The sequence below is a fragment of the Xyrauchen texanus genome, chromosome 21, assembly GCF_025860055.1.
Source record: "Xyrauchen texanus isolate HMW12.3.18 chromosome 21, RBS_HiC_50CHRs, whole genome shotgun sequence".
In the NCBI taxonomy this organism is placed as follows: Eukaryota; Metazoa; Chordata; class Actinopteri; order Cypriniformes; family Catostomidae; genus Xyrauchen; species Xyrauchen texanus.
In genome coordinates, this window is record NC_068296.1 from 21,166,644 (window position 1) to 21,194,208 (window position 27,565).

The 27,565-nt window shown below is 40.6% G+C and overlaps 1 protein-coding gene across 6 annotated transcripts in view; it reads right to left on the reverse strand.

The window, feature by feature from the left end:
* The window catches only part of ranbp10 (RAN binding protein 10), a 54,781-nt gene that overhangs the window by 17,118 nt on the left and 10,098 nt on the right, over window positions 1-27,565 (reverse strand). For all 6 annotated transcript variants that reach the window (XR_007972785.1, XR_007972784.1, XR_007972783.1 and 3 more), the window contains exons 2-5: window positions 20,574-20,685; window positions 19,976-20,028; window positions 5,373-5,540; window positions 5,179-5,201 (exon numbers count right to left, since the gene is read on the reverse strand). Coding sequence is in view for 3 of the 6 variants with exons in the window: in XM_052152548.1 (XP_052008508.1) it covers window positions 5,179-5,201; window positions 5,373-5,540; window positions 19,976-20,028; window positions 20,574-20,685 (356 nt within the window). In the remaining 3 variants the exon portion in view is untranslated. The remainder of the gene's footprint in view (window positions 1-5,178; window positions 5,202-5,372; window positions 5,541-19,975; window positions 20,029-20,573; window positions 20,686-27,565) is intronic.

Consider the following 27,565-nt stretch of genomic DNA (forward strand, 5'->3'; position numbering starts at 1 on the left):
CTTTGTGATCAGTTGAATGCCACTTTGGTAAATGAAAGTACCAATCTGCTTCTGAAACAGCAAAATCTGTACATTATTCCACCAGTGTTTTTATTAGGGCTCATGGTTTAATGTATTAATTTACGCAATAAAAAAAAACCTGCAATTAATCTTGTGTGTGAACGTAACAACGCAACTCTGGTGGCTATTGTACTAATTAAAAGTTTGACAGAGCACAACAAAATGCAGGCATCTCAAGACACACAAAAAAAAGTTTTTAAAGTTTCAAACTACGTTTAACTTGACACAGCGTCCTGAAAAGCAGCGCTTATCACTAGAGACACTAAAAACTAGTGAGATGTGGCACACACATATATATATCAGGGATGGGCATTTTGGTAATTTTATCTACTTAAGTACTTGGACTAAGTACTCGTTGAGTACTCGAGGGGCAATTACATGTACATAATCTAATAATATATCTGACAAATGTCTTTGGCTGCTGCATTGCATCTTCTTGTTCCAGTGTATCATCTATTCATTATTAGAATCAGAATCAGAATGAGCTTTATTGCCATGTGTGATCACGTACATAAGGAATTTGTTTTGGTGATAGGACAAACAAGCAAGTGCACACAGAACATTACAGTAAGACACAGAATATAAAACAAGGTAAGAGTATAAATAGACATACACATAATAGGACATATAACATAGAATGGCGTATGTACATGTGCAAGTGGCAAATGTGCAAGGTAGGGGTAAGCACGGCTATTTAATTAAATATGAGTGAATTTACATAAGTACATGAGAAATGTATTTACATTATTGCACTATGTGAGTCCTGAAGGCAGTTTAATTGTTCATGTGGTAAATGGTCTGAGGGTAAAAACTGGTCTTGTGCCTGGTTATCGTAGCGCTGAGTGCTCTGTAGCGCCAGCCACAGGGAACAGTTCAAAAAGGGAGTGGGCAGTGTGTGGGGTCCAGAGTGATTCTACCTGCACATTTCATTACTCTGGAGACGTACAGTTCTAGAACTGTGGGCAGGGGGGCACACATAATCCTCTCAGCATGTCATGACTGTCCGTTGTAGTTTCCTTCTGTCTGATTTGGTGGTTGAACCAAACCAGACAGTTATATATGTACACAGGACATACTCAATGATGGCTTACTAGAACTGAGTCAACAGTTCCAGTGGCAGGTTGAACTTCCTCAGCTGGCGAGCCTTCTTCACAATGGAGTCTATGTGGGTGTCCCACTTCAGTGTCCCCGTCCTGAAAGATGGTAGAGCCCAGGATCCTGAATGACTCCACTGCTGCCACAGTGCTGTTCAGGAAGGGGTGGGGGTGGGGGGGGATTTCTCCTGAAGTCCACTATCATCTCCACTCTTTTGAGTGTGTTCAGCTCAAGGTTGTTGTGACCACGCAAGACAGCCAGCTGTTCAAACTCCCATCTGTATGCAGACTCCTCACCGTCGCCGATGATCGTGGTGTCATCTGCAAACTTCAGGAGCTTGACAGTGGGGTCCTTTGCAGTGCAGTCATTCATGTACAGGGAGAAAAGTATTGGAGAGAGAACACATCCCTGAGGAGCACCAGCGCTAATAGTCAGGGTCCCAGATGTGATTTTCCCTAGTCTCACTAGCTGCTGCCTATCTGTTGATCCACCGACAGATTGTGGTTGGCACGGAGAGCTGGGTCAGTTTGGTTGAGAGAAGATCAGGCATGATGGTATTGAAGGCTGAACTGAAGTCCACAAATAGGATCCTTATTATAGGCTGCTATAAAATAATCTGTAACAAAATGTACAAAAGATTGCATAATCAAAATATAATGCATCATATTTTGTCATTATGTGAAGATTCGCTGCCCAACTCAATGAAAGAATGTGCACAACACGTGTCTGTCTTTTCTTCATTCAGGTTACCGTAGTAATCATAGTAACAGCACACCAGTTTTTTTTTTTAATGTCTGAACCATCTATTTTCAAACCATGGTTGGCTAAACAAGAGACGCCATAACCATCACGTTTTTAATAAGCATGTTATGTTGAAGCTCAGTTTTGAAGATGCTGCATTCTGTTCCATTTAGCTGCGCTCTACCTAGCAGTTTGAAACACTCGCCTGCTATACATGCGTTGCTTCAGTGCATTGTGTCCATTGCCCCATGCCTGGTTTGTGTGTGTGTCTAATTATTTGCTCCTGTTGTTGCTGTGGAGATTCCTGAAGCATTCCATTCAAATTGGAGAGTCTAATATTTCCACCTTTCAATTGGGGAAAGTTCAACGGAATGACACTTTGTGTCAGACTTCTAACTTGAAAAGTCTTGCAGTAATCTTCAAATCCCATTTCGTCGAGATGCAGATGTGTGTTACATCACGCAAACATGTCGGCACCCAGAGCAGGGAGGTTTGCAGTCAGTGACAAACATTCATTTTTAATTCATTTTTATCCATTAACGAGTCAAAGTTCTTACATTAAATGATAATAAAACATGTTTAACAAATGTTTTGCAGTGACAGGTGCTCAAAACACTATTAATTACACTCTCTTCTGATTCTCGCAATGATAGCATTGCAGTGTCGTATATCGGTTTGGTTGCTATGAGACATCTCTGACAATCAATGTACCCCTCAAAATCACAAAGTAATCAATATCAAAATTAAAAAATAAACTCCCTCTTTGACACGTTTGTGTTTAGTTGTCAGTTAATTGTCATTGAATTTCGAATTACGTGAAAAGTCACATCATGCATGATCACCATCGTTTTCATGATCGATCATTGCTGCCTCGTCCGAGTACTCGTGCTCATATATATATATATATATATTAGTAGGTCTAGCACCACATCTCCAAATCTTCATCTCTCAACAGTAATTTACAGCACAATTGGCAATGGCTCCACTGAAGCTGCAGTATAATTAATCACACTATAGACCATTTCAAGAATGTAAACACAAACAAATGATTTAGAACGGTCCAGAAGTATTTCTGGATCCTTTCAACAAAAGTCTCTTTTTCAAGGTAAATCAGTCCAGTCCAATCAATTTGTAACGTTCTTGGGCAGTTTTCACAGCTATTTGTATGTAAACAAGTGGCATGAAAGTTCATCTCCAATCTACTTGAATGGGGAAAGACCGAAATCTCCAAAGCAGTTGGTAAAGATTACGATAAAAGAACAAATTTCATATAATCAGTCAAATCTGATAACCCTGTGTGGCTTCACTCGAGCGGTCCAGCTTCCCTGGGCCTCGACACTTGAGGTGAATAGCGGCCCAGCATCCTGGCCCGTTGGCCATGACACGTGATCCAACTCGCACCTGGGTACCGGGGTGCATGTCCGGTGACGCATCTAACTCGCACCGGACCCTCCCCGCTCTGTTCCAGGACCTGTACAGATGCCCACAGGTTAAGACCAGTCTCCCGAGGAGAGGCGTGCTCTGTGTTTAAAGGTAGCGGTGATGAGGCTCTTCATTGGGATCATGCAAGCTCCATCATGCGAGGCGACATTGATCCACGGGAAGGACATGTCGTTCCGTCACAACTGGTATAATAAACTGTTTTTTTACATCAGATTACACTAAAAATGCAATTATACCATCTCATATAGCTAATGCGCATGTGTGCTCTCGAGTTGATTGACAGGAGATTAAGCTTACATATGCAAAGCGATTTACAAATGAATAATGCTACAACACAAGTGATTTTTCCTAAGACAGTAACATGTGAATTGCTGCAATGCAAAGTTCCACAGTTGGCCCGAAAATTACAAATTTGTATAAAGATGTAAGTCTGACAAAAGCTGATGATGATGTATCGGTAAAAGTATTATAAGAAGAAAAAAAGCTCTGTTCCAAAACCTAATGAGCAGCCTTGCGATCTACTCTCAAAATACAGTGGGAAGTTACCTTCTAATGGCACTTTTCCACGGCATGTTACGGTTCGACTCGACTCGCTTTACTTTTCTGAGCTTGCTTTTCCACTGCAGTTTAGTGCCGCCACAACGTAGGTGGGATTATAGGCTGATCGTCATAGTTGTGCTGCCTCTACTGCCGTGACATCATCTTAAACGCAACACAAACATTACTGAACATAAACAATAACACGTCCGCTAGCTGTTAGCTACTAGCTCATTGTGCTGCATAAAGCAGTTATTGCATGGTGATTTTACACAAGTGTAACAGTTAAATGGCCTGGTTGTTTTAGAAGCAAGCTTTCCAGTAGCTGGGCAACTAAATAAAGTGAAGCTTTCAAGCAGAGTATAGAGTTAACGTACTATCCTCCATTGTGGGCTCCAACAACACTCTCCCTCCCATTGTTTGACGGTCTATTGCCATAGATAGCATCCATTTGGTCGAACCACTTTAACTTTTTTCTATTTGAATCACTCCGGCTGTTGTGGTCCGTGATGGTTCTGTAGGTACTTACGTTTTCTTTTTACTTTTTCCTACACTGTTGGTAGGTCTGGTCTTTTTCATTTCACGTCATTTCATTTGTCGCTAACGAGAGGAACGTCTGCACCTCGTTTATTGACAATGGCATGGTTTTGCACACAGCCATTTCTTTTTACAATTCGAAAGTCACGTGAACAAATGATACTGTTATCGCTGTTGCTAACTTTACAGCTGTGACGCTTTTGTGACGCTGGTAGTGACGATTCTCTCTGACCAATCAGTGATCTGCAGGATTTTGAAGTCACAGTTAGTTTTGGCTCGGGTTCGCTTGGAACCTCAACCGAGGTGGTACTAAAAAAGTACCAGGTACCAGTTACTATCCACAGTGGAAAACCCCCAAAAAGCAAGCAGGGTCGAGTCAAATTGAGCTGTACCGTGCAGTGGAAAAGCCCCATAAGTCTACATTCTAACTGAAATGGAACCTCAGAATTGACTGATTTGGACCCCCCTTTATTGGCAGCAACTCCATGTGCCACACAAATAGTGCTGCTCTGCGGAAATGCACAGGAGACTCAACTTGCAATTGATTTCAATAGCGCTTGACATTAGCATGTTGCTAAGCTAACTACTGATACTTTAATAAGCATTAAATCCACAGCACACACAAATATTTGTAGTCCATTTTTAAATATATTTACTGGATTTTACTTATGACACCTTAAGTGCTGTCTAAGTAGGCAGCTAGCTAAGTTTTGGAACAGATCTAGTATTTCTTCCTCTGATAGAGGTCTGTATTGTGATACTTACTGGGAGGTCTGTGAAAGCCACACCTGGAGGAAAACAAAAGTTCGGAACTGCTTAGTATTCTGGATTCAGAGATTACATAAACAAGATATAGATAGCTTTATGGATTAACCAGGCAGGTCTAAAGGCCATCAATCTCCCCATCTGATTTATAATTATTTAAATTAATAAGATAGTAATTACTATTAAATTATTACCTAAACTGTGTCCGTTCTTGGTGTAAAAGCATGTGTTATTGATGAGGTTCACACAGCAGCCAATAACGTCGCCTGTTGTGAAGGTTGGGCCATATGGTTGGCCCGTCCCTGAGGAGCAAAAGGAGTGTCCATCATCACCATGGTAACCATAGGAGTGCTTGTCCCAACCTGAGGTGAGAGAGAAAAATAAAATAAATGAAATGTGTAGGACTACAGGCATTCAAAAAATGCAGAGGAGTGCAAATGAACAGATTGCAGAATTGTGCAGATTTGGGGGAGTTTAAAATGATACTGCAGAGAGCTAAAACACTCATAAATAAACTAGTGAAAATATGTAATACATGTACATGCAGTGGTCATGGTGTGTGTAGAAATTTGTGAAAGAGAGGTGTTGTACTTCTGTGGAGTTCTGCGGGTGCAGATTATGTGTGTTTGCTATTAAGGAATTTTGTTTCTGCCTCTGTACTGATTTTAGTCACAGGATGAGTCAGAGCTGATCCTAAGCCTGCAGTGTTTCATAGTTTGGGTACCAAGCCATCTGGTCTATAGTTTCATAAAATATACTGCTTCTTACATAAATTATGAGCACCGTTGTCATAATCGGGCAGAAAATAATTTTTGGTGGACTTCAGCTGTGTGGGTAGAAATTACCTTTCCAGATGAAATAGGCTTTGCAGTTTATGACAGGTACAGATAGGTTTTTTTATAACTACATGAAAAGATTATCCTTGAACAGCGTAAACAGCCATGGCCACCCTGGAGCTTATGCAGAGTGCAGCTGGACAAGCCTGCCTGAATTTTACAAGATCATCTACACAATGTAGTCTGATACGCACTGCCTCAAACCACCAAGTGGAGGAGTCCGTCTACATCACAGACTGGGACAATCTCACTCAAAAATCACAGATACAAACATGATAAGTGGGAGAAACAGGACAATTGTAATTGTAAACACACATTTCTCTCTGCATGAGAAAAAGAAGTGGGGTCGTTTCACTTTGAAACATTTTAAACATTTTAATGTTCACATCAACAATCAGAATGGGGAAAAAATTTGATCTCAGTGATTTTGACCATGGCATGATTGTTGGTGCCAGATGGGCTGGTTTGAGTATTTCTGTAACTGCTGATCTCCTGAGATTTCCATGCACAACAGTCTCTGGAGTTTACTCAGAATGGTGCCAAAAACAAAAAACATCCAGAGAGCATCAGTTCTGCTGATGGAAATGCCTTGTTGATGAGAGAGGTCAACGGAGAATGGCCAGACTGATTCGAGCAGCCAGAAATGCTTCGGTATCTTGGATAACCCCTGTACAATTGTAGTGAGTAGAATAACATCTCAGAATGCAAAACACATCGAACAGCGAGGTGGATGGGCACCAATGGCAGAAGACCATGTTGGGAACACTATTAGGACCACAGTGTTCCAAATAAAGTGTTAAATAAGTGTATGTAATGAAGATTAATTAATTAATGTTCTAGAAGACCTGATCAATATATTTTAGTGAAAACGATTCACTTGCTACGGAAAATAATAATTTAGGTCCCACTTTGATTTGTTTTAAGAACACATTATTCCTGACAGCTGAAAGAATAAGTACTGTACAAGGCTGAAAACTATTCAGGATTAAAGAAGTATTAAAGCAATAATATTTTAAAAAATAGTGTTCCCTTACGTAACTGGGGCAATGGTAACACTTTGAGTGTTAATTTAAAATTACTATCTAATCTCTTTTAGATAATGTTTAGAATTTGTTTCTTATACAAAAAGATAGAAGGTAGATTAATTGTAGTCTGTAAATTCTTTTTTTTTACAATCATCCCTAGTGTTAGGAATTCCTTGTCTTGTTTCACTGTTGCCCTTTGTCTGCCACCTTTGCATTCCTTAGTTTTCACTTTTGTCTCTTGGTTAGCCTTCGTGTTCACTTGTCATTGTTTAGAACTACACTTCCCAGAATCCACCTGCCATCATCACTGCCATTTTGTTCATTGTTCTCACCTGTGTCTCCTTCAGTCATCACTCACTGTGTATTTAAGCCCTGCTTTTTGTTCACTCAATGTCGTTCGTTGAATGTTTGTCGTTAGCCTGGTTTGTGTTCCCTGCCTGAGTTCTCTGTCTTGTTCCTTCGTGTTTAGTTTTCAGTTTTCAGTTCTATTTTCCCCATTGAGGGTTGTTCCTTTGTGTTTTTCTTGCTTGTTTATTTAATATTTAAATGTTTTATTTAAGTGAAACTGCATTTAGATCCGCATCTCCTCGTCTGACTTGCTGCTCAAGCGTTACAGAACGAACGACCACACATGGATCTAGCAGCCTATTCGGCGAATTACCGGCTCCTTAGCCTCCAGCAGGGGGACCGCCCTTTGGAGGACCACGTCCACGAGTTTCTGAAGCTGGCAAACATCTCTGACTTCCCCGACTATGCTCTGGTGGCATTCTTCCGGGGTTACTTGAACAAGTCCCTGAGGGAACTGTTGCCGCCGGCGAAGCGTGGCTGGACACTCTACAGTTTCGTGGAGGAGACCCTGCGAGTCAGCGGATCGCCACTGACGGTGGAAGTTCTGGAGGATGATGCTACCGCTCCTCCCACAAGGACACTTCCCCTCTCCGCCACGATTCGTCTCTCCACGCCCGTCCTGACCTACACGCTGCCAACTTCGTTCGCTTCAGAGCCGGCGCGCTCAACTTCCTCCGCCCGGAGGAGGAGAAGGAGAAGACAGGCTTCTGCCTCCCCGTCCACGCCTGCCCCGGTCTTCGAGCCAGAGCCCATGCCTGCCACGGTCAGCGAGCCAGGGCCCACGCCTGCCACGGTCAGCGAGCCAGAGCCCACGCCTGCCACGGTCAGCGAGCCAGTGCCTGTAGCCTCTACCATCCCAGAGCCAGCGCCTGTAGCCCCTACCGTCCCAGAGCCAGCGCCTGTAGCCCCTACCGTCCCAGAGCCAGCGCCTGTAGCCTCTACCGTCCCAGAGCCAGCGCCTGTGGCCTCTACCGTCCAAGACCCAACACCTTCCGAGCTTCCTGAGCCTTCCAGAGCTCCGCCTCCCGAGCTTTCCAGAGCTCTGCCTTCCGAGCTTCCCGAGCTTTCCAGAGCTCCGCCTCCCGAGCTTTATAGAGCTCCGCCTTCTGAGCTTTCCAGAGCTCTGCCTTCCGAGCTTCCCGAGCTTTCCAGAGCTCCGCCTCCCAAGCTTTCCAGAGGTCTGCTTTCCAGAGCTCCGCCTCCCGAGCTTTCCAGAGCTCCGCCTCCCGAGCTTTCCAGAGCTCCGCCCCAGAGCTTCCCAGAGCTCCGCCTCCAGAGCTTCCCAGAGCTCCGCCCTCTGAGCTTTCCAGAGCTCTGCCTTCCGAGCTTCCTGAGCTTTCCAGAGCTCCGCCTCCCGAGCTTTCCAGAGCTCTGCCTTCCGAGCTTCCTGAGCTCCGCCTCCCGAGCTTCCCAGAGCTCCGCCTCCCGAGCTTTCCAGAGCTCCGCCCTCCGAGCTTTCCAGAGCTCCGCCTTCCGAGCGTCCCAGGCTCGCTAGGGCTCCGCCCCTCAAGTCACTCGAGCCTTCCAGGGCTCCGCCTTCCGAGCGTCCCGGGCTCGCTAGGGCTCCGCCCCTCAAGTCACTCGAGCCTTCCAGGGCTCCGCCTCTCAAGCCTCTCGAGTCTTCCAGGGCTCCGCCTCTCGAGCTTCCCGAGCCTCCCAGGGCTTCGCCTCTCGAGCCTTTCAGAACTCCGCCTCTCGAGCCTTCCAGGGCTCCGCCTCTCGAGCTTCTCGAGCCTTTCAGAACTCCACCTCTCAAGTCTCTCGAGCCTCCCAGAACTCTGCCCCTCAAGTCACTCGAGTCTTCTAGGGCTCTGCCCCTCAAGCCTTCCTGGGCTCCGCCTCCCAAGCCTCTCGAGCCTTCCACGGCTCCACCTCCCGAGCCTCCTACGGCTCTGCTTCCAGAGACTCCAGAGCTTTCTAAGGCTCCACCTCTCGAGCCTCCTAAGGCTCCGCCTCTCGAGCCTCCTACAGCTCCGCCTCCCGAGCCTCATACGGCTCTGCTCCCAGAGACTCCAGAGCTTTCTAGGGCTCCGCCCCTCGAGCCTCCTACGGCTCCGCTTCGTTTGACTCCGCCTCCTGAGCCTCCTACGGCTCCGCCTCCCGAGCTTTCCAGAGCTCCGCCTTCCGAGCCTCCTACGGCTCTGCTCCCAGAGACTCCAGAGCTTTCTAGGGCTCCGCCTCCCGAGCCTCCTACGGCTCTGCTCCCAGAGACTCCAGAGCTTTCTAGGGCTCCGCCCCTCGAGCCTCCTACGGCTCCGCCTCCTATGGCTCCGCCTCCTGAGCCTCCTACGGCTCCGCCTCCCGAGCCTCCTACGGCTCTACCCCCAGAGACTACAGAGCCTGCCAGGCCTTCGCCTCTGAAACCTCCCAGGCCTCCTGACCCGGCCCCTGTCCTGTGGCCTTCTCCCAGGGCCCCTGACCCAGTCCCTGTCCTGTGGCCTCCTCCCAGGCCTCCTGACCCGGTTCCTGTCCTGTGGCCTCTTCCCAGGCCTCCTGACCCGGTTCCTGTCCTGTGGCCTCTTCCCAGGCCTCCTGACCCAGTCCCTGTCCTGTGGCCTCCTCCCAGGCCTCCTGACCCAGTCCCTGTCCTGTGGCCTCCTCCCAGGCCTTCTGACCCTGTTCCCGTCCTGTGGCCTCTTCCCAGGCCTCCTGACCCAGTCCCTGCCCTGTGGCCTCCTCCCAGGCCTCCTGACCCTGTTCCCCTCCTGTGGCCTCCCCCCCAGACCTCCTGACCCGGTCCCTGTCCTGTGGCCTCTTCCCAGGCCCCCCAAACCTGTCCTTGCCCGGTGGCCAGCTCCCAGACCACCTGAACCTGTCCTTGCCCTTTGTGCCCCCTTGAACTTCCTGCCTACCCTCTGTGCCCCCTTGGACTTCCTGTCTGCCCTTTGTGCCCCCTTGGACTTCCTGCCTGCCCACTGTGCCCCCTTGGACTTCCTGCCTGCCTTCTGTGCCCCCTTGGACTTCCTGTCTGCTCTTCGTTGCCCCCTGGACTGCCTATCTGCCCTTCGTTGCCCCCCTTGGTCTGTCTGCCCACCACAAGCTTCCCCCCCAGTCAATGGATACTTTTTGTTTTGTTTTATGTTTCTGTATCGGATCCTTGAGGGGGGGGGGGCTATGTTAGTAATTCCTTGTCTTGTTTCACTGTTGCCCTTTGTCTGCCACCTTTGCATTCCTTAGTTTTCACTTTTGTCTCTTGTTTAGCCTTCATGTTCACTTGTCATTGTTTAGAACTACACTTCCCAGAATCCACCTGCCATCATCACTGCCATTTTGTTCATTGTTCTCACCTGTGTCTCCTTCAGTCATCACTCACTGTGTATTTAAGCCCTGCTTTTTGTTCACTCCTTGTCGTTCGTTGAATGTTTGTTGTTAGCCTGGTTTGTGTTCCCTGCCCGAGTTCTCTGTCTTGTTCCTTCGTGTTTAGTTTTCAGTTTTCAGTTCTATTTTCCCCATTGAGGGTTGTTCCTTTGTGTTTTTCCGCATTCCGTTTAGATCCGCATCTCCTCGTCTGCCTTGCTGCTCAAGCGTTACACCTAGTCTCCTGTCCATGATAACAAACGGTATTGTGCAAGTAATTATAGTGGGTTTCAAACAGAATAAACAAGTGAATTTTGTGAATGACTGAATAGATGCAAAAAGAAAGCAAAAAGAGAAAGTAAAGTAGTGGGGGCTTGTTGTGTGTGAAGTGGTGAGGTATTAGATTAATCTGCAGAGCAGAGAAGCCTGGGATATTACTCCCAAAGCAGAGCTCAGTGTTCCCTTCATGCTAATGAAATGGGAAGGGCTCCAGCATGAGATCAGAGACACGGAGGTCAATGTTGCATGTAAAACCATTACATTCAAACTGCACACATACACACAGCCGTACAAAATTATCTAAATCTCTTTTTCACACGGTCCGACAGGGACAGCAAACAACCCATCACCAAGCTGACACCAATCTGAGATCATGCGTACTGGTGCTGAACTCCCACGAGGTGAGACCTAAGCCACATCAACACCAACAAAGCCACTGGACCTGATGGAGCTCCTGGACGGGTCCTGAAACACTGCGTGGGACAGCTGACAGCAGTGTTCACCAGCACGTTTAACATCTCTTTGGAACAAGGCAATGTTCCCACCTTCCTCATGTCTGCTACAATCATCCCTGTTCCAAAACAGATAGCGATCAGGTCCCTGAATGATTATCGGCCAGTGGCCTTGACCCCCATATCTATGAAGTGCTTCGAGCGACTTGTCTTTAGACACATATAAAGTAACATCCCTCCTTCCCTGGATCAATACCAGTTTGCTTCCAGGGCAAACAGGTCACTGAGGACACGGTCTCACTGGCCGTTCACATTGCCCTGTCTCACTTGGAACAGTGGGACAGTAATGCCAGGATGTTGTTCATTGATTATAGTTCTGCTTTTAACACCCTGTGCAATTGGATTCTGGACTTTCTTACCAGCAGATCACAAACAGTGAGCATGGGTAAGCACTCCTCCTCCCCATAACACTAAACACTGGAGCACCTCAGGGCAATGTGCTAAGCCCTATATTCCCTCTTCATGTATGACCACAAACCCATCCATGATTCCAACATTATAATCAAGTTTGCTGACGACACCACCATGAAAGGCCTGATCTCTAACAACAAAGAGTCAGCCTACAGAGAAGAGGTTGAGAACCTGCAAACCTGGAGTCAGGACAACAACCTTGCTTTTAATTCAAAGAAAACAAAAATAACTGATATTGGACTTCAGGAGACAGAGGAACAATGGTCACTGACTCTTCAGCATTAATGGTGATAGGTGGAGGCAGTTCAGAGCTTCAGATTCCTGGGAGTCTATATCAGCCAAGACCTGACATGGACAAACAACACGACAGCAATGGCCAAGAAAGTTCTTAAGAGGCATCCTTTCCTGAGGAGCATGAAGAAAGCACAACTTCTACAACAGCTGCGGTCAACTTTTACAGGTGCGCCATTAAGTCCATCATTATATATTGCATTACAGCATGGTACCCTGGCTGTAACTCTGAGAACAGGAAGGCCCTCCAGCACATCATTAAAATGGCCCAGAAGATCACTGGCTCACAGCTTCCAACACTGGAAGAAATCGTTAGAACCCGCTGCAGCCACAAACATCTGTAAAGACCCGACCCACCTCGGTCACAGCATCTTCTCCCCTTTGCTGTCTGGCAAGTGTTACAGAGCCCTGTATGCCCGCATGACCAGGCTGAAGAACAGCATTTACCCTGAGCTGTCACACTGCTGAACACACAGCACTCACTTTCCACCTTATAACAGAACAACTACTGTAACTGTACTTGACCTCAGTTACTATGACCTTTCCTCTTATTTATTCGAGAAATTGGGACTTTGCAAAAAAATATTACAAACACTAAATTTAAATACATTGTAAATCCACCAAAGGCTGAATAAGGAAGAGAAAAAGAATTCATAGTGCTTGTCTTAATGCCACTCCCAATCTGATCAACATGTGTGTTGCGCTCCAACAGAACATGACAGGTTAACAACACAGAGACTGATATTAAAGACAGCTGTAATATTCCTAGTTTGATTGTACACAATGTGATGGTAGCTCAGCTTTGTCCATCATGCAGGTATACACGGCTTTAGACCATAACTGGCCTCAGCGGGCACATGTTGATGAACGGTCTCCTTTCTTTTCATTTTGCCCATAAAAAAAAGCACTAGTTACGTGACAGTTATGGGTGCTTCTTTTCAAATCATGGATACGCTATATATGGGAGAATCAAACATCTGTTGCTCCTTTTGCCATGATGATTCAGACAGATCGCTAATTATTGCTTTGTTCTGTGATGTGTTTCAAGTGTTCTGCATCTATTGCCAACATTTGGCATTGTAATGATAAATTATTTCATTGCATGCACACCTTTGTTTCCAATAATGAAAATAACTTAACTGGATTTATCTAACCAGGTTGCCTTGCAATTTAATAAAGAACATACAATTTGAATCATGTTGGAGTACATTTATGAGTTGAAAAAATTTAATATTGAAGAGTTTTTATTTTTTTGCCATTTCGCCCAGCCCCATCTCTGCTCAGAAATACTCAAACCAGCATGTCTGGCACCAACAATCATGCCACGCTCCAAATCACTGAGATCACATTTTTCCCAATTCTGATGGTTGATGTGAACGCTAACTAAAGCTCCTGACCCATATCTGCATGATATTATGCACTGCACTACTGCCACACGATTGGCTGATTAGATAATCACATGGATGATTGTTGGTGCCAGAGGAGCTGGTTTGAGGATTTCTGTAACTGCTGATCTCTTGGGATTTTCACACACAACAGTCTCTAGAATTTACTCTGAATAGTGCCAAAAACAAAAAAATATCCGGTGAGCAGCAGTTCTGTGGACGGAAATGCCTTGTTGATGAGAGAAGTCAACAGAGAATGGCCAGACGGTTCGACTGGCAAAGTTTATGGACTCAGATCACCGCTCTGAACAATTGTGGTGTGAAGAATAGCATCTCAGAATGTTATTCTAAGATGCGGGTTGGGGCTGTTTTGGTGGCACGAGGGGGACCTACACAATATTAGGCAGGTGGTTTTAATTTTGTGGCTGATTGATGTAATTCCATGACCATGGGAACACTGTTAAGATCTAAGGACCCACCCTGTCCTCACCAGAATAACTCTGAAAAGACATCTTTTGCTTCCCAAAGAACCGACTTTGCTGTTTAACACTGGATAATGGACTGGACATCCCAACCATTTCAAACATCAGACCTTCAAAGAAACATTAACACTTAAGCCTACACAAATTTTAACATTATTCGAAAAACATCTAAATGCCCAACCCTGCACATGAACATAACATTCATTACACCAGCAAAGAACCCAGCTCCAGTCAAGGATCCACCTACAAGCACAGGCAGAAAATCATGCTGCTGGCTAATGCTATAGGCATAGATTAAACACAATAGAAAATGTATGGGCCAGCCTATTTGCGTTTGTTCACATTTCCTCTCTATTCCAAAGCACTCTAGGACAAAAAGCAGTTTAAGCAGAGAGGATGGGGTGAATGAACACACAAGTTGTTGTCAGCAGGCACATGCCGAATTGGCTAGATTGCTCCAAAGCATTTCAAAGGCTTCAGGCACATTTGAGAAGCGAATGAGCAGGAGACATTGTCGCTGGATTGGTAACAGGTATAACGGGAGGGTGACATGACACCAACTCTGATATCTCTCTCTCTCTCTCTCTCTCTCTCTCTAAACACCCAGCTCTCATGCTCTTGTCAAATTTTTCAATTGCATTTAAATTTTACTCCAATATTTTGCCTTTTGAACGTTGTTAGCTATTACTAATGTAAATGTTAGTAATTTAAAGGAATATTCCAGGTTCAGTATAAATTAAGCTCAATCAACAGCATTTGTGGCATTATATTGATTACAACAAACATTTATTTAACTTGCTGTGGCAGGGCGGAGGGCGGGGCCGGGTCGTGATCATACACACCCGGTCCCGTATTAGGCTAATCAAGCCTCTGAAGTTTAAAGGTCGACTGCAGGGGATCGTGCCGGAGAGAGAGATCGTTAGCGGACATGTGTCCGTCATGTGTGTGTTTGTGTCTTCTTTTAAGTTTATCATTAAACTATTATTTATATTATCAAGCCGGTTCTCCCCTCCTCCTTTCCATTGATCCTTTTACACTTGCCAATACTTTTCTTCAAAAAAAGTTAAGCACTTACAATGAAAGTGAATGGGGACCAATTCGTAAAGTTAAAATACTATTTCAAAAGTATAGCCAAAAGACGTAAACAATATGAGTTTTATAATGAGTATATATATACACACACACACACACACACACACACACATATATATATATGTGTGTGTATGTATATATATATATATATATGTATGTATATATATATATATATATATATATATATATATATATATATATATATATATATATATATATATATATATATATATATATATATATATATATATATATATATATATATATATATATATATATATATATATGTGTATGTGTATGTGTATGTATATATATATATATATATATATATATATATATACACATTTTAAGCCAATTTCACAACTTCATTTCCATGATGAGATATATATATATATATATATATATATATATATATATATATATATATATATATATATATATATATATATAAAATATCAGATAAGTAAAATGCATTACATTCTTGTGGCAGAAGAGTTAATCATTGAGAAGACGATACAAAAAGCAGCTTTAGAATACAATGTATTGTTTACTACCATATTATTGAACATAAGTTAATCATTGGCATACAGTTCACAGCAATCCATTTCACAAGTGAATATCTCAATCAGTTTGGGGGCTTGTTTAAGGACCCATCAATGAACAGCTGCGTCAGACATGCTTGTGTAGCGTCTCGGGTGCGATGCATCATAAACATACAATTTTTAGGTCACTGTGTCACAAGGTAAATATAGTTTAATACTCAATCTTTAAACACATTTTGAGATCACTTAGTTCGGATTTGTGCTCCATCAAGTGTTTTGAATGCAAGAATGTTCCGCATGTTTGTGTTGTTGCTGCTGAAGGTTGTTTTCTTCACTGTATAAACTGCACGTTTTCACACAGCTGAAGTTTCACTTACTGCCCTCTGGAGTAAACAGGTGGTACCACAAGCTTGCATTTCTCGGGAATCTTCCTTATACGGGGGCATGCGATGTGTATTTTAGTTTGATAAAATCACTTATTAACCTTATGTGTAAAGTTAAAGCCAATTTCACAACTTCATTTCCATGATGATGTAATGTCAATAAACCCTAAAATTACTGTAAAAATTACATTTTAAACAACTTTACAGCTCAAATAATTTACCACATTTAACAGAAGAATTGTGCTTTTATAAAATTATAAGTTTCACATTTCTGCCTTCTGCCTCATTCAATTCCATTGTAAGTGACTCACTGGAAGTTACATTTTTGAATTTTTTAAAGAAAAGGAGAAACAAGTCGAAATAATTATTTGTGTTGATCAACAATGACACAATTGCTGTCAATTAAGCTCAACTTGTATAGAACCCGGAATATTCCTTTAAGTCAAGCAGTAATAGTAGTAATCTTACTCAAAGTCTTTTAAATAGGGATGTCCTGATCAGCTTTTTTGGCCCCCGATCCGATATTTAAATATTAAATATCTGCCGATTCCGAGTCCCCAATCCGATACTTGTATTTGTCTAGATAATAGAGCTGCAGACTGTTTTTTTGTTTGTTTACAAAAATAACTAATTAAACAAAGTAACTAAAAGATGTCTTCAACTTAATGCATTTAACTTTTTAACTAGCATTTTTATAAAAATCACATATTAACTTCTACTTAGAATGGTGTAATAGCTTATTTTAAGTTTAATATTCAGGTACAAAAATAAATCACATATCTACTGAGTGAGTTCTGTATGGATGAATAGAAATCTTACATACACATACAAATTGTGTAAACAGCTTTACTTGAATAGCCACAAGAAAACATTTATTCGATAAAAACAAATTAAAAATTTCGCAATTCCACTTAAAAGTGGCGTAAACAGTTACACTTGAACAGGCCCAAGTTCAACAATAATGCAACAGTTATTAATAGTTCTGTTGTCAACATCAAAATGTCATTGTGACATACTGACAACCAGTAAAAACCATGAAAGCATCACACACTGCAGAGATACATTCAAAAATAAGAAAAATATATTCATAACAAGCTCTAAAACTGCTCCAGTGAGAAATCAATAATATCTATGGTCTGTTCACTGTCTTTGAGTTTTGCTGTAACACAAATCACTAATTGTTAAGCAAATGCATGAAGACGCGGTGTCGTTATTGCAGGTTAAACAGTTATATTTATTATTAGTGGTATTGTGACCAACATTAATCTGATTTAAATTGGCATGAGTGACTGATGTTGAGATATTGAGAGCACTTGAAGAGTGCATATCTTTGATTGACACAAAGAGAGCTCATGTTAAAGAGAGTAAAGCTAAAAGCGCTCATGATTGCGCAAACAGACTCGATCACACAACACAATGTCTGATTGTCACAACACACGTCATGTATCATGTATTTGCATGTTTATTTGTTGTTTAATTTGTTTTTAAACCTGTTAGCAGCCTCTATATCCTCTTCCTGTTCACTGTGCAACGAGTCCGAATAACTACCACAATGACTCTAGAAAATGGGCAATTTAATATTCATACATTCTTACACATTTTTTAAAATAAACCGGCATATTCATCTCAATTACATCATGTCTGAAAGTTTAAATTCGTGAATGCTTAGAATTGCCAACAACTCCATAGGCCATTCTATCATGTTTCAAGGGCTGAGCAAGCACTCATTCATTAGAGGAGCAGTATATGTGCGCTGCATGCCGCAAAAAAGATCGGCCCTAAATCTAGGCATGATCGGCTGATCGCCGATCACAGATTTAAGAAGAATATCGGCCAATTTTGATCGCCGGCCGATCGATCGGGACATCTCTATTAATTTATTATGCCAACTCACTTTTTTTCAAATGATCACATCATAAATGCATACAAATTATGCAGAAACTTTAGGAGATTTCCATCATAATTCAACACTGGTTATTCACAAAATGTTGTCTATTCTGATTATGCCCTCAGCTACCAATTATTGTGCAGAACTCAAAGCTGCATTAAACACATTTTACACATTCACATTTAAATAAATTCAGCAAAATTCTTAACTTCCCCCAAAATCAGCTGGAAAATGCAAATAAATAAATAATAATAATTCCAATTTTTTTTCACCTTTCTTGATTAAAGAGAGTGAGCACATTTCATTTAGTTTTTGCCATCAAAAATTGAGAAATCTTTTGACAAATATTTTTAATCACAGTTATTGTCAATTACATTTACTGATCTAGTATATTCTGATGTTTTCCCTTGTGTTATTGTATCGATATTTGAAGGCCAAATATTGCTATTATAAATTTTTAAAAAAATCATATTATGGTGATGGAAAACTTTATTTCTCTTTGCAAATCGAACTAGGAACAAATCAACTCCAGTCCCTTAGAAGCTGCATTTATCATGCTTTACAGACAACCACCCACTGATACTAAAAAGTATTACAATTTTACAATAGTACGGAGGTATTTTAACAAAAACGTAAATATCATATTGCTAACCTTTTAGGTGAAATCTATTACACTTTTTGCATTGAAACTGTGTTGTAATAAATAATGATTTTAAAGCGTTTAGGCTACTACTGTATTCATAAAGACAATAATTTATTTTTAGAAAGACAAGCTACATTGACCTAACCAAAGAATTAAGGACCCATTATGGTCTTACATGCTTATAGCTTTGCATTGTATTGTACATGGATATTACAAAATAAACTCACCTTGCTTTGTAAACTGGCACTATTATATTCATTTAACAATGCATTTGGTGATTTGGTAACAGTCCTCTAAAATCCAATGAAGATGAATGAAAAAACATTAATCGCAATATATCATAGTTTTGAAATTGTAATAACCCAAAAATAAATAATCACAATAATATTGTTTCCTGACCTAAATATAGATATAATATCGTATCACCAGTTACCTTGTGATTCCCACCCTCTGGTGTGTGGATAGATGCTTTGTAAGGATGAAAAGATCTTCTCTGATTAATTTGAGCTTTTAGCTCTGAATAAATATAAGGCTTTGTGATCGCAGAACATTCAGAATGCAAGTTACAATCCATTGAGGAAAACCAATAATGAGATCTAGGTCTCCTCGCCTTCCTCTCTACCTTTCCTTTGAGGACTCAGTGAGAGAGAAAAATACATCAAAATATTTTTCCTCAGATTAACTGTGGTATCCAGACAGAAAAACCCTGAGATGTATTTGCATTTGCAAGGTCATTCTGGCAGCTAATGACTTTCACCAGGACATGTTGAGGCATGTTTCAAGCCTAAATTGCAGTCTGACTGTGTGATAGAAATATATAAAAAAGTTTAAGGGGAAGAGTTTGAGAGGACCTTAGGCTACAAGACCAGAGCTCAAAGAGAACACTGAAATGCAAATATTTATCTGACTAAAGACATTTTTGTGCATTATGCACAGCAGTATCCGATATCAAAATTAAAGGTATTTGGCATTCTGCACTTTCAGGAAAGCCTATTTTTTTCTAATCCAACCATTTAAAGTATACACTTAGTGTCATCCTTTAATTTCAAATGCCCTGATTTAACCTTATTCAATTTAATCTTAATTCACTAACATTATTACATAACTACATCAAGAATGTATTGCCTCTTACCTAAAGTATATAATCAACATCAACTCATTTTATGGACATTTGTACAATTAGGTAAAGAAATGATTAGAACATTAAGAAAGATATCAGTAGTTATCAATACAAAAAAAGTATTATTTTGCTAATTCAAAGTCATTTTTGTCACTCTCATCGGCATGCTGTGGAGACTCTGATGCAAACTCCAACACAATCTCTCATTAGAACAATAAACAGTCATGATCTGTGACCCATGGTGAGGTCTCCTGTTAACTCACCAGGCAGTCTGTTCATGTTGACACCCTGGGCTGACAGTCCAATTCCCATGTACCTGCAAATACCAATGGAGAGAGGACAAAGGTGAGCTTCATTAAACATGAAGACACGTGCCTTCTCTTTACTGGAAACAAAAAGTAATGCACACATTTTTATAAATATCATTCATTTGTTTTTTTCAAGAGGTCCATTAGCTACAGTAATCACAGGAACTTTTTTCATTTTTAGACAGTTATGGTATGCACAAACCAAAGGCATGGCATCTATGGACTCAAACATGATGCAGGGTCAAATTATCAGACCAATTATCATCCTGAGACACTGAAATTGTCTTAATACGTAGGTGCAGTGAAGTCCAAATATCTGAGAGCACTAATGAAAATGCTTCTAGTTTTCATTTTCCTAACTTAATATTTTAAGTCTGCTTTTCACTTCGATGTTATGCTGATAATGTTAACATTTTCAAAATATTAAACCTTTGTTAATTTTCAAGTTTTAATAGAAAGAAAAAAAAATGATTTCCAATGTGGTCTCAGACTTTTGAACCTGACTCTAAAAATAAAAAATAAATGCATTCAACCACAACCTGTTTTCACTTACCCATCCCTTCCTTTGCTTACGATCTTCACCTCAAAATAGTAGATGCCACAGGCTGCAGGGATGGGATGGGTGGCGCGAACGGACGCTGCATCCTTGTGGTTTTTTCCGTGGCCTAAAGTTAGATGGAAACAGTTAAGGAAATAAGTCACTGACCAAACACCCTCTGGTATGAATCACTTTCTACATAAATAACAAAAAGTTCCAAAAAAAGGTTTTAAAGGTGAAGCGTGTAATATCTGTGCCACTACCTTCACCAAAATGGAACACAAAAACAGTGATTGTTTTCAAACAGCATATTCTATTAATTGGACAAACAGATAGTCCTGGCCTAAACTGATGGATTTGGGCAGGACAGGATGCTCAAACACACATAGTAATGTTTAGAAAGAACAGCAAAGTCACAGTTTCCACTTTTTGAGAAAATTAATCTACTTTAATTAAGAGTTGTCTCTTCATCTCATAGCTGAAGAACTTCTGCTGTAAACACCATGTCACTTTGCACTGTGGTGCTCTATTTGTTTTAGAGTGACCTGTCCAGCCTGACACAACAACATTGACTCAACCAATGGGGTGAGTTTGGAGCAGGACAGTCTTTTAATATGAGTCGGGGAGTGTTCGAAAAAGCAGTTAGAGAACAATATTTATTTTTGTAAATTCTTTTAGGTGACTCATGTAGCCCAGAATTTACATGCTTCAGCTTTAAGTTGGGATAGGAAAAAATATTTTAGCAATGAAAATGATACATTTCAACTTTCAGGGAACATACAGTATACAGGCTTATCACCAATGCCCTATGAGGCTATCAATGTGTCTGATCAGCTAAATATATTACACATGGACCAAACATTGTTCTGTTCATCTTCACCTTTGGGTTAGAGTTTAGAGTAGGGTTTGTAATTAATGAAAAAATAAATAGGTCGACCTAACATGTTTCACGCAGCCACTCTCACTCAAAGACATGCGAAAGGACGAGTATTGGCAGAGAACATGTTTTTGCGTGCATCTGTACGTTTTCAAAATTGTTTTCCTATGTAACACACACTGGAAGAACGTCTTTGACTATTTGCACTGTGTCTCGCAAAGGACCGTCACATTTGTTAGAAACCGTGTCACGTTAACGACACATGTGCTCGGTTTCATTCGTTGGGCTCTGCCTTGCTTGCTTGCTTTTAGCCAAGGTGTCACAAATATTTTACGTTCTGAATAAGTTCAGGATGCTAAGGAGGACTTCATGTGACTATTACACTCTTACACATGATTCCAGATTGTTTTGCACCAAGCAAATTTTCAGAACTTGATAAATGGTAAGCCAGTGCTTTTTTTCCCTTCTGCTCTGGTGTACTGAGGGGCCACAATGACTTGTTAAAACTGTGTACTAGAATGTTAGCTGCTACGAATGTTGTCTATGATGAGGGTCTTGGTATTAATAAAGATTTCCCGATTCCATTCAGATTTACAAGCTCAATCCGATATTGATTCATATATTTAATTTATAATGTCCTTTTTGCTTACATTTGAAAGATCTGTACCTTCGTTCTAGGTACATTACATTATATTAGTTTTAATCATATTAGCTTTTAAAAAATGAACAAATCCATGTAACCAATCAATGTATATTATATTGCAAACTGCATCTAATTTTTTGTTACATGTTTAATTATTGAATTGCATAATGTTTCCTATTTACAGGTATTTACATTGATTTGTTGAACATGTGCTAAAACCGGTACCGTCTCTTTAAGAAACTGGTAGTTCAGTAAAGATCGTCTGTAAATGAGCAAATATAAACCAGAGGATTCGAATGGCTTTACCTTAACTGTGCTATGAATGATTAGTGCCACATTAGTTAAATGTTTCTTTGCTGAGTAAAAGCTGACTGTAAAGAACAGAAGGGGTATTAAAAGAGACATTATTCAGTGACAAATGGGTTGTGTGGATCTCATCTTTGGACACACACACATTACATGTAGTGTTGTCAAAAATACCGGTACCAAGTCGGTACTCAAACCAAAAATTATTTACGATACCAGAATTCCTGAAGGTACCGGGGTACCAAGTCTACCCAGTACCCATGCAGAGGCGGGAACTTTTGAACGCTCACAACAAGCAAAAGATTCCAGCAAGCAAATTAGCTGCTGCTCAGTCTCAACTGAATCATGTTGAAATGAAAAGTGGAAAAAGCCAGGTAATTTGAGGCTGATGAAAAGGGAAACATCATAGATCAGCAATTTTCGCAATTTTCTGTCGAAAGGAGGGAACACATCAAACTTAACAAAGCACATGAAAGACAGACACCCGGATTTATTCAAGCAAATAAGGCAGGTGAGTTTAAACTTTCACAGTTTATTTTATGTATTTCCCAAAGTATTAGGGAATGATTAAAAAAAGTACAGTCAGAAGCATGTTCCGTTGTGGAATAAGTGGAGGCAGAGCTCTTTAAAGGAAACATCCTGGCGTTACATCTTAAATGCAGTCAAATGTAATGAGTTATTGCTTTATTAAAGTTCAAATAATACAGAAACAGATCATATTATTCACTATAAACTCAGAAACTGGCATTTCTCTGTGTGGTTGGTGCCTCTTCTATGAGTTGCGCGAATGTCCCAATCTAAGGGGGAGAGATTGAAACTGCTCCCGGCTGAGAGAGACTCTGCCTCGGGGAACTCATCTCTCGCGCGCGCGCGCTTAATGCAGCTAGATTAGAACGCGATTGCTCGCGACTTTAATCATAATATGATATATCTAAATATATGTCCATATCCATTTCTTATCATGAAGATAAATGGCAAAATGCAGCTTTATTAATAAGAGAGCACTTTGCACATTAGTTTGGAAATAGTTTTTTATTCATTCTATTGTATGCTTGTTTATTTAGGTTTTGCTTTTTAGTACTTGGTAAAAACAAATTAAAAGTTGCAAAAGGCATACATTTTTCAGTTGTTATAATTAAAAATAATATATTTAAATTGAAGTGTTGCTTAATGGCATATTTTTGTTCTTAGATCTGCTGCTAATGTTTTGTAGATTTTGTTATTAAAAGAGTGTTGTTCAGAAACCTGTTTTTGTGTTTTGCTTTGGTACAGAAAATGGTATCGAGTACCGTGAAATTTCACTGGTATTGGTACCGACTACTGAAATTTTGGTACCGTGACAACACTAGTTACATGGCACAACTTTTACTCTGGACATGCAGTCAAAAGATCTCGCTGCTCAATAGTTCACCACTATACCATACTGGTACGGTTTTTCAGGTTCAGGCTCGGGCTTTATTTTAAAGTCCGATCAAACCTCTAGTCCTAATTAACTTTAATTATATAAAAATAATTGGCATATACCGTATCATTAAAACTTTCACCTTTTGTGTTGGAACAACGTTAGGGTGAGTAAATAATGAAAAATGTAAATTTTTGGGTGAGCTATTCCATGAGTTTGAAATCAGCATTGCTATGTGTTATGAGACACTGTCATTAAAATAAAAATAAATCCTATAACCCCGCAGTCATTGAAAGCTGCATCAAGTTTATGTATTCATCGTCATCATCTCTGGTTACTGTAATAATATTAATCACCTTTATATTTAGCATCCCAAGTCCTGCTACAAGCTACAATAGGCTTGCCTGCCAAGTCCAGACAAGCATTCATAATCAAGAACACACACAAAATCTATTTATATCCCCATCTCACACGACCAGAGTAAAAGAAGATGACCCTGTATGTGCAAATCCCTGACTCCCTCTTCCACATGCACACAAATTACAAACACACATATGTGCTCACACTCTTCGCCATCCCCTGCTCACACACACACACAATCTATTTATAAATAATGCCATGACCACATCATTCTGGGTGATTCTCTCCTTCTTTAGTTCCTTGCCTGACTGTCCCTCCATCTCTCTCTCTCCCAAACATGTTTACTGCACAAAACACAAACAGCTTTCATACAGCATCCTCCTCTGCACTGCATAATCATAGGTCTGCTGTGTCTTACAACACTGCTCTAATCCTGTGTAGGACATATAATTTTATGGTATATTCTGCATTAGTGCTGCTTGCTTTATGTGCTGATTGCAAATTTTTATTTTGTTTTTGTACCGGGGTAATCCGATAATCTGTTAACCCTTTGAGGCACAAAACTGCCTTGATCCCAGTCTTCATAAAAGGGCGAATCTCTGGCAAGAAATGTCCAGGTCAGACTTTAACTCAAAATAAAAATAAATTATGTTTTGCATTAAAAATGTTAAAAACAAATCAAGCATTTTTCATGATTATTCTTTTTTTTCCCTCATTGTGACATATGACATACAGGAGATGTACCATTTTCAACAACAGTGATGCTTGTTTTGGTTGGAACAGATTGGTGACAAAATAACACAAAATACATTTATAGATTAATTTTTTAGCAAGACCTTATCAATTGTTTCAGTCTGTGAAAGGGAGGCTGGATGGATTTCAAACCTGACAGGCAGGATCCAGAAATAACTTTTTAAGGTGGCTAGTAGATGAAAAAAGTACTCGCCAGTCAGATCTCATGCCGGCCATTTTATTGCATTTTAAAAGTGGATTTGACAGACCAGAGAGACAAATAAACAATATTGCAAATACATTTAAATTCATCTTTTCACAATTCCTGACATTTAATCATAGAAAAAATTCCATGTCTTAGGTCAGTTAGGATCACTACTTTATTTTAAGAATGTGAAATATCAGAATTATTTATTTCAGGTTTTATTTTATTCCCAGTGAGTCAGACGTTTACATACATTTTGTTAGTATTTGGTAGCATTGCCTTTAAATTGTTTATCTTGGGTCAAACATTTTGGGTAGCCTTCAACAAGCTTCTCAAAATAAGTTGCTGGAATTTTGGCCCATTCCTCCAGACAGAACTGGTGTAACTGAGTCAGGTTTGTAGGCCTCCTTGCTCGAACATGCTTTTTCAGTTCTGCCCACAAATTTTCTATTGGATTGAATTCAGGGTTTTATGATGGACACTCCAATACCTTGACTTTGTTGTCCTTAATTCATTTTGCCACAACTTTGGAGGTATGCTTGGGGTCATTGTCCATTTGGAAGACCCATTTGCGACCAAGCTTTAATTTCCTGGCTGATGTCTTGAGATGTTGCTTCAGTATATCCACATAATTTTCCTTCCATATGATTCCATCTATTTTTTGAAGTGCTCCAGTCCCTCCTGCTGCAAAGCACCCCAACAACATGATGCTGACACCCCCATGCTTCACGTTTGGGATGGTGTTCTTCGGCTTGCAAGCCTCAACATTTTTCCTCCAAACATAACGATGGTCATAAAGGCCAAACAGTTAAATTTTTGTTTAAATTTTGTCAGACTAGAGGACATCTCTCCAAAAAGTACGATCTTTGTGCCCATGTGCACTTGCAAACTGGTGCTGTTTTGGAGCAGTGGCTTCTTCCTTTCTAAGCAGCCTTTCAGGTTATATCGATTTAGGACTCGTTATGCTGTGGATATAGATACTTGTCTACCTGTTTCCTCCAGCATCTTCACAAGGTCCTTTGCTGTTTTTCTGGGATTGATTTGCACCAAACTACGCTCATTACTAGGAGGCAGAATGCATCTCCTTCCTGAGTGGTATGATGGCTACGTGGTCCCATGGTGTTTATACTTGCATACTATTGCTTATAAAGAAGAATGTAGTACCTTTGTGCATTTATGCATTTGGAAATTGCTCCCAAGGATGAACCAGACTTGTGGGGGTCTACAATTTTTTTCTGAGGTCTTGGCGGATTACTTTTCATTTGCCAGTGATGTCAAGCAAAGAGGCGCTGAGTTTGAAGGTAGTCCTTAAAATACATCCAGAGGTACACCTCCAATTCCATACACCTCCTATCAGAAGCTAATTGTCTTAAGGTTTGACATATTATTTTTTTCTTTTCCAAGCTGCTTAAAGGTACAGTTAACTTAGAGTCTGTAAACTTCTGACCCACTGGAATTGTGATAGTCAATTAAAAGTGAAACAATCTGTCTGTAAACAATTGTTGGAAACAATACTTGTGTCATGCACAAAGTAGATGTCCTAAATGACTTGCTAAAATTATAGTTTAATATTAATATTTCATGTTAATATTAAATCTGTGGAGTGGTTAAAAAATGAGTTTTAATGGCTTCAACCAAAGTGTATGTAAACTTCTGACTTCAAATGTACTTCAGGAGAAGTTCTTTTGCATTCTTCATTCACAGGTAAAAATAAGTTTGAAACAGCCAAGCAACAGTATACAATTTGCGAACATTCAAATACCCACCGCACCACTGTGGGAGGCATTTAGAAGCACATTTAAATAAGAGGATACTCAAGAAGTTAATGTGCCATTAAAATGTGTTATCAATGACTTCATGCCTCAATAATTTACACTAGATCAGTAAAAGCTACTTTTTTTTAACCATTTGATGATAATTTAAAAGTAATGTACAGTGACGAGAAAAAGAATGTGAAACCTTTGGAATTACTTGCATTTATGTATAAATGCGTCTTAAAATCTGGTTTGAACAGCATCCAATTTAAAATAATGAACAAACATAATCTGTTTAAACTAATAACACACAAATTATTGTATTGTTCTTGTACATACTGAATACATCATTCAAACATTCACAGTGTAGGTTGGAAAATGTATGTGAACCCCTAGGCTACAGTAATGATGCCAACAAAAGCTAATTAGAGACAGGAGTTGACAAGTCTGGCATCCAATTAATGAAACATGATTGAGCTACTTTGTCTTATAAAAAGCACTCAAAAATATTTAGTTTGCCAGTATCTGCTGATGTGGACCATGCCTCGCAAAAAAGACATTTCGGAAGGCCAACGATCAAGAATTGTTGCTTTGCATAAAGCTGAAAAGGCTTACAAAATTATCTCAAAGAGCTTAGATATCATCTGTCCATAGATTGTCTAAAAATGGAGACCATGTAGTACTGTGGTTACTCTCCCTAGAAATGGCCGTCCAGCCAAGATGACTCA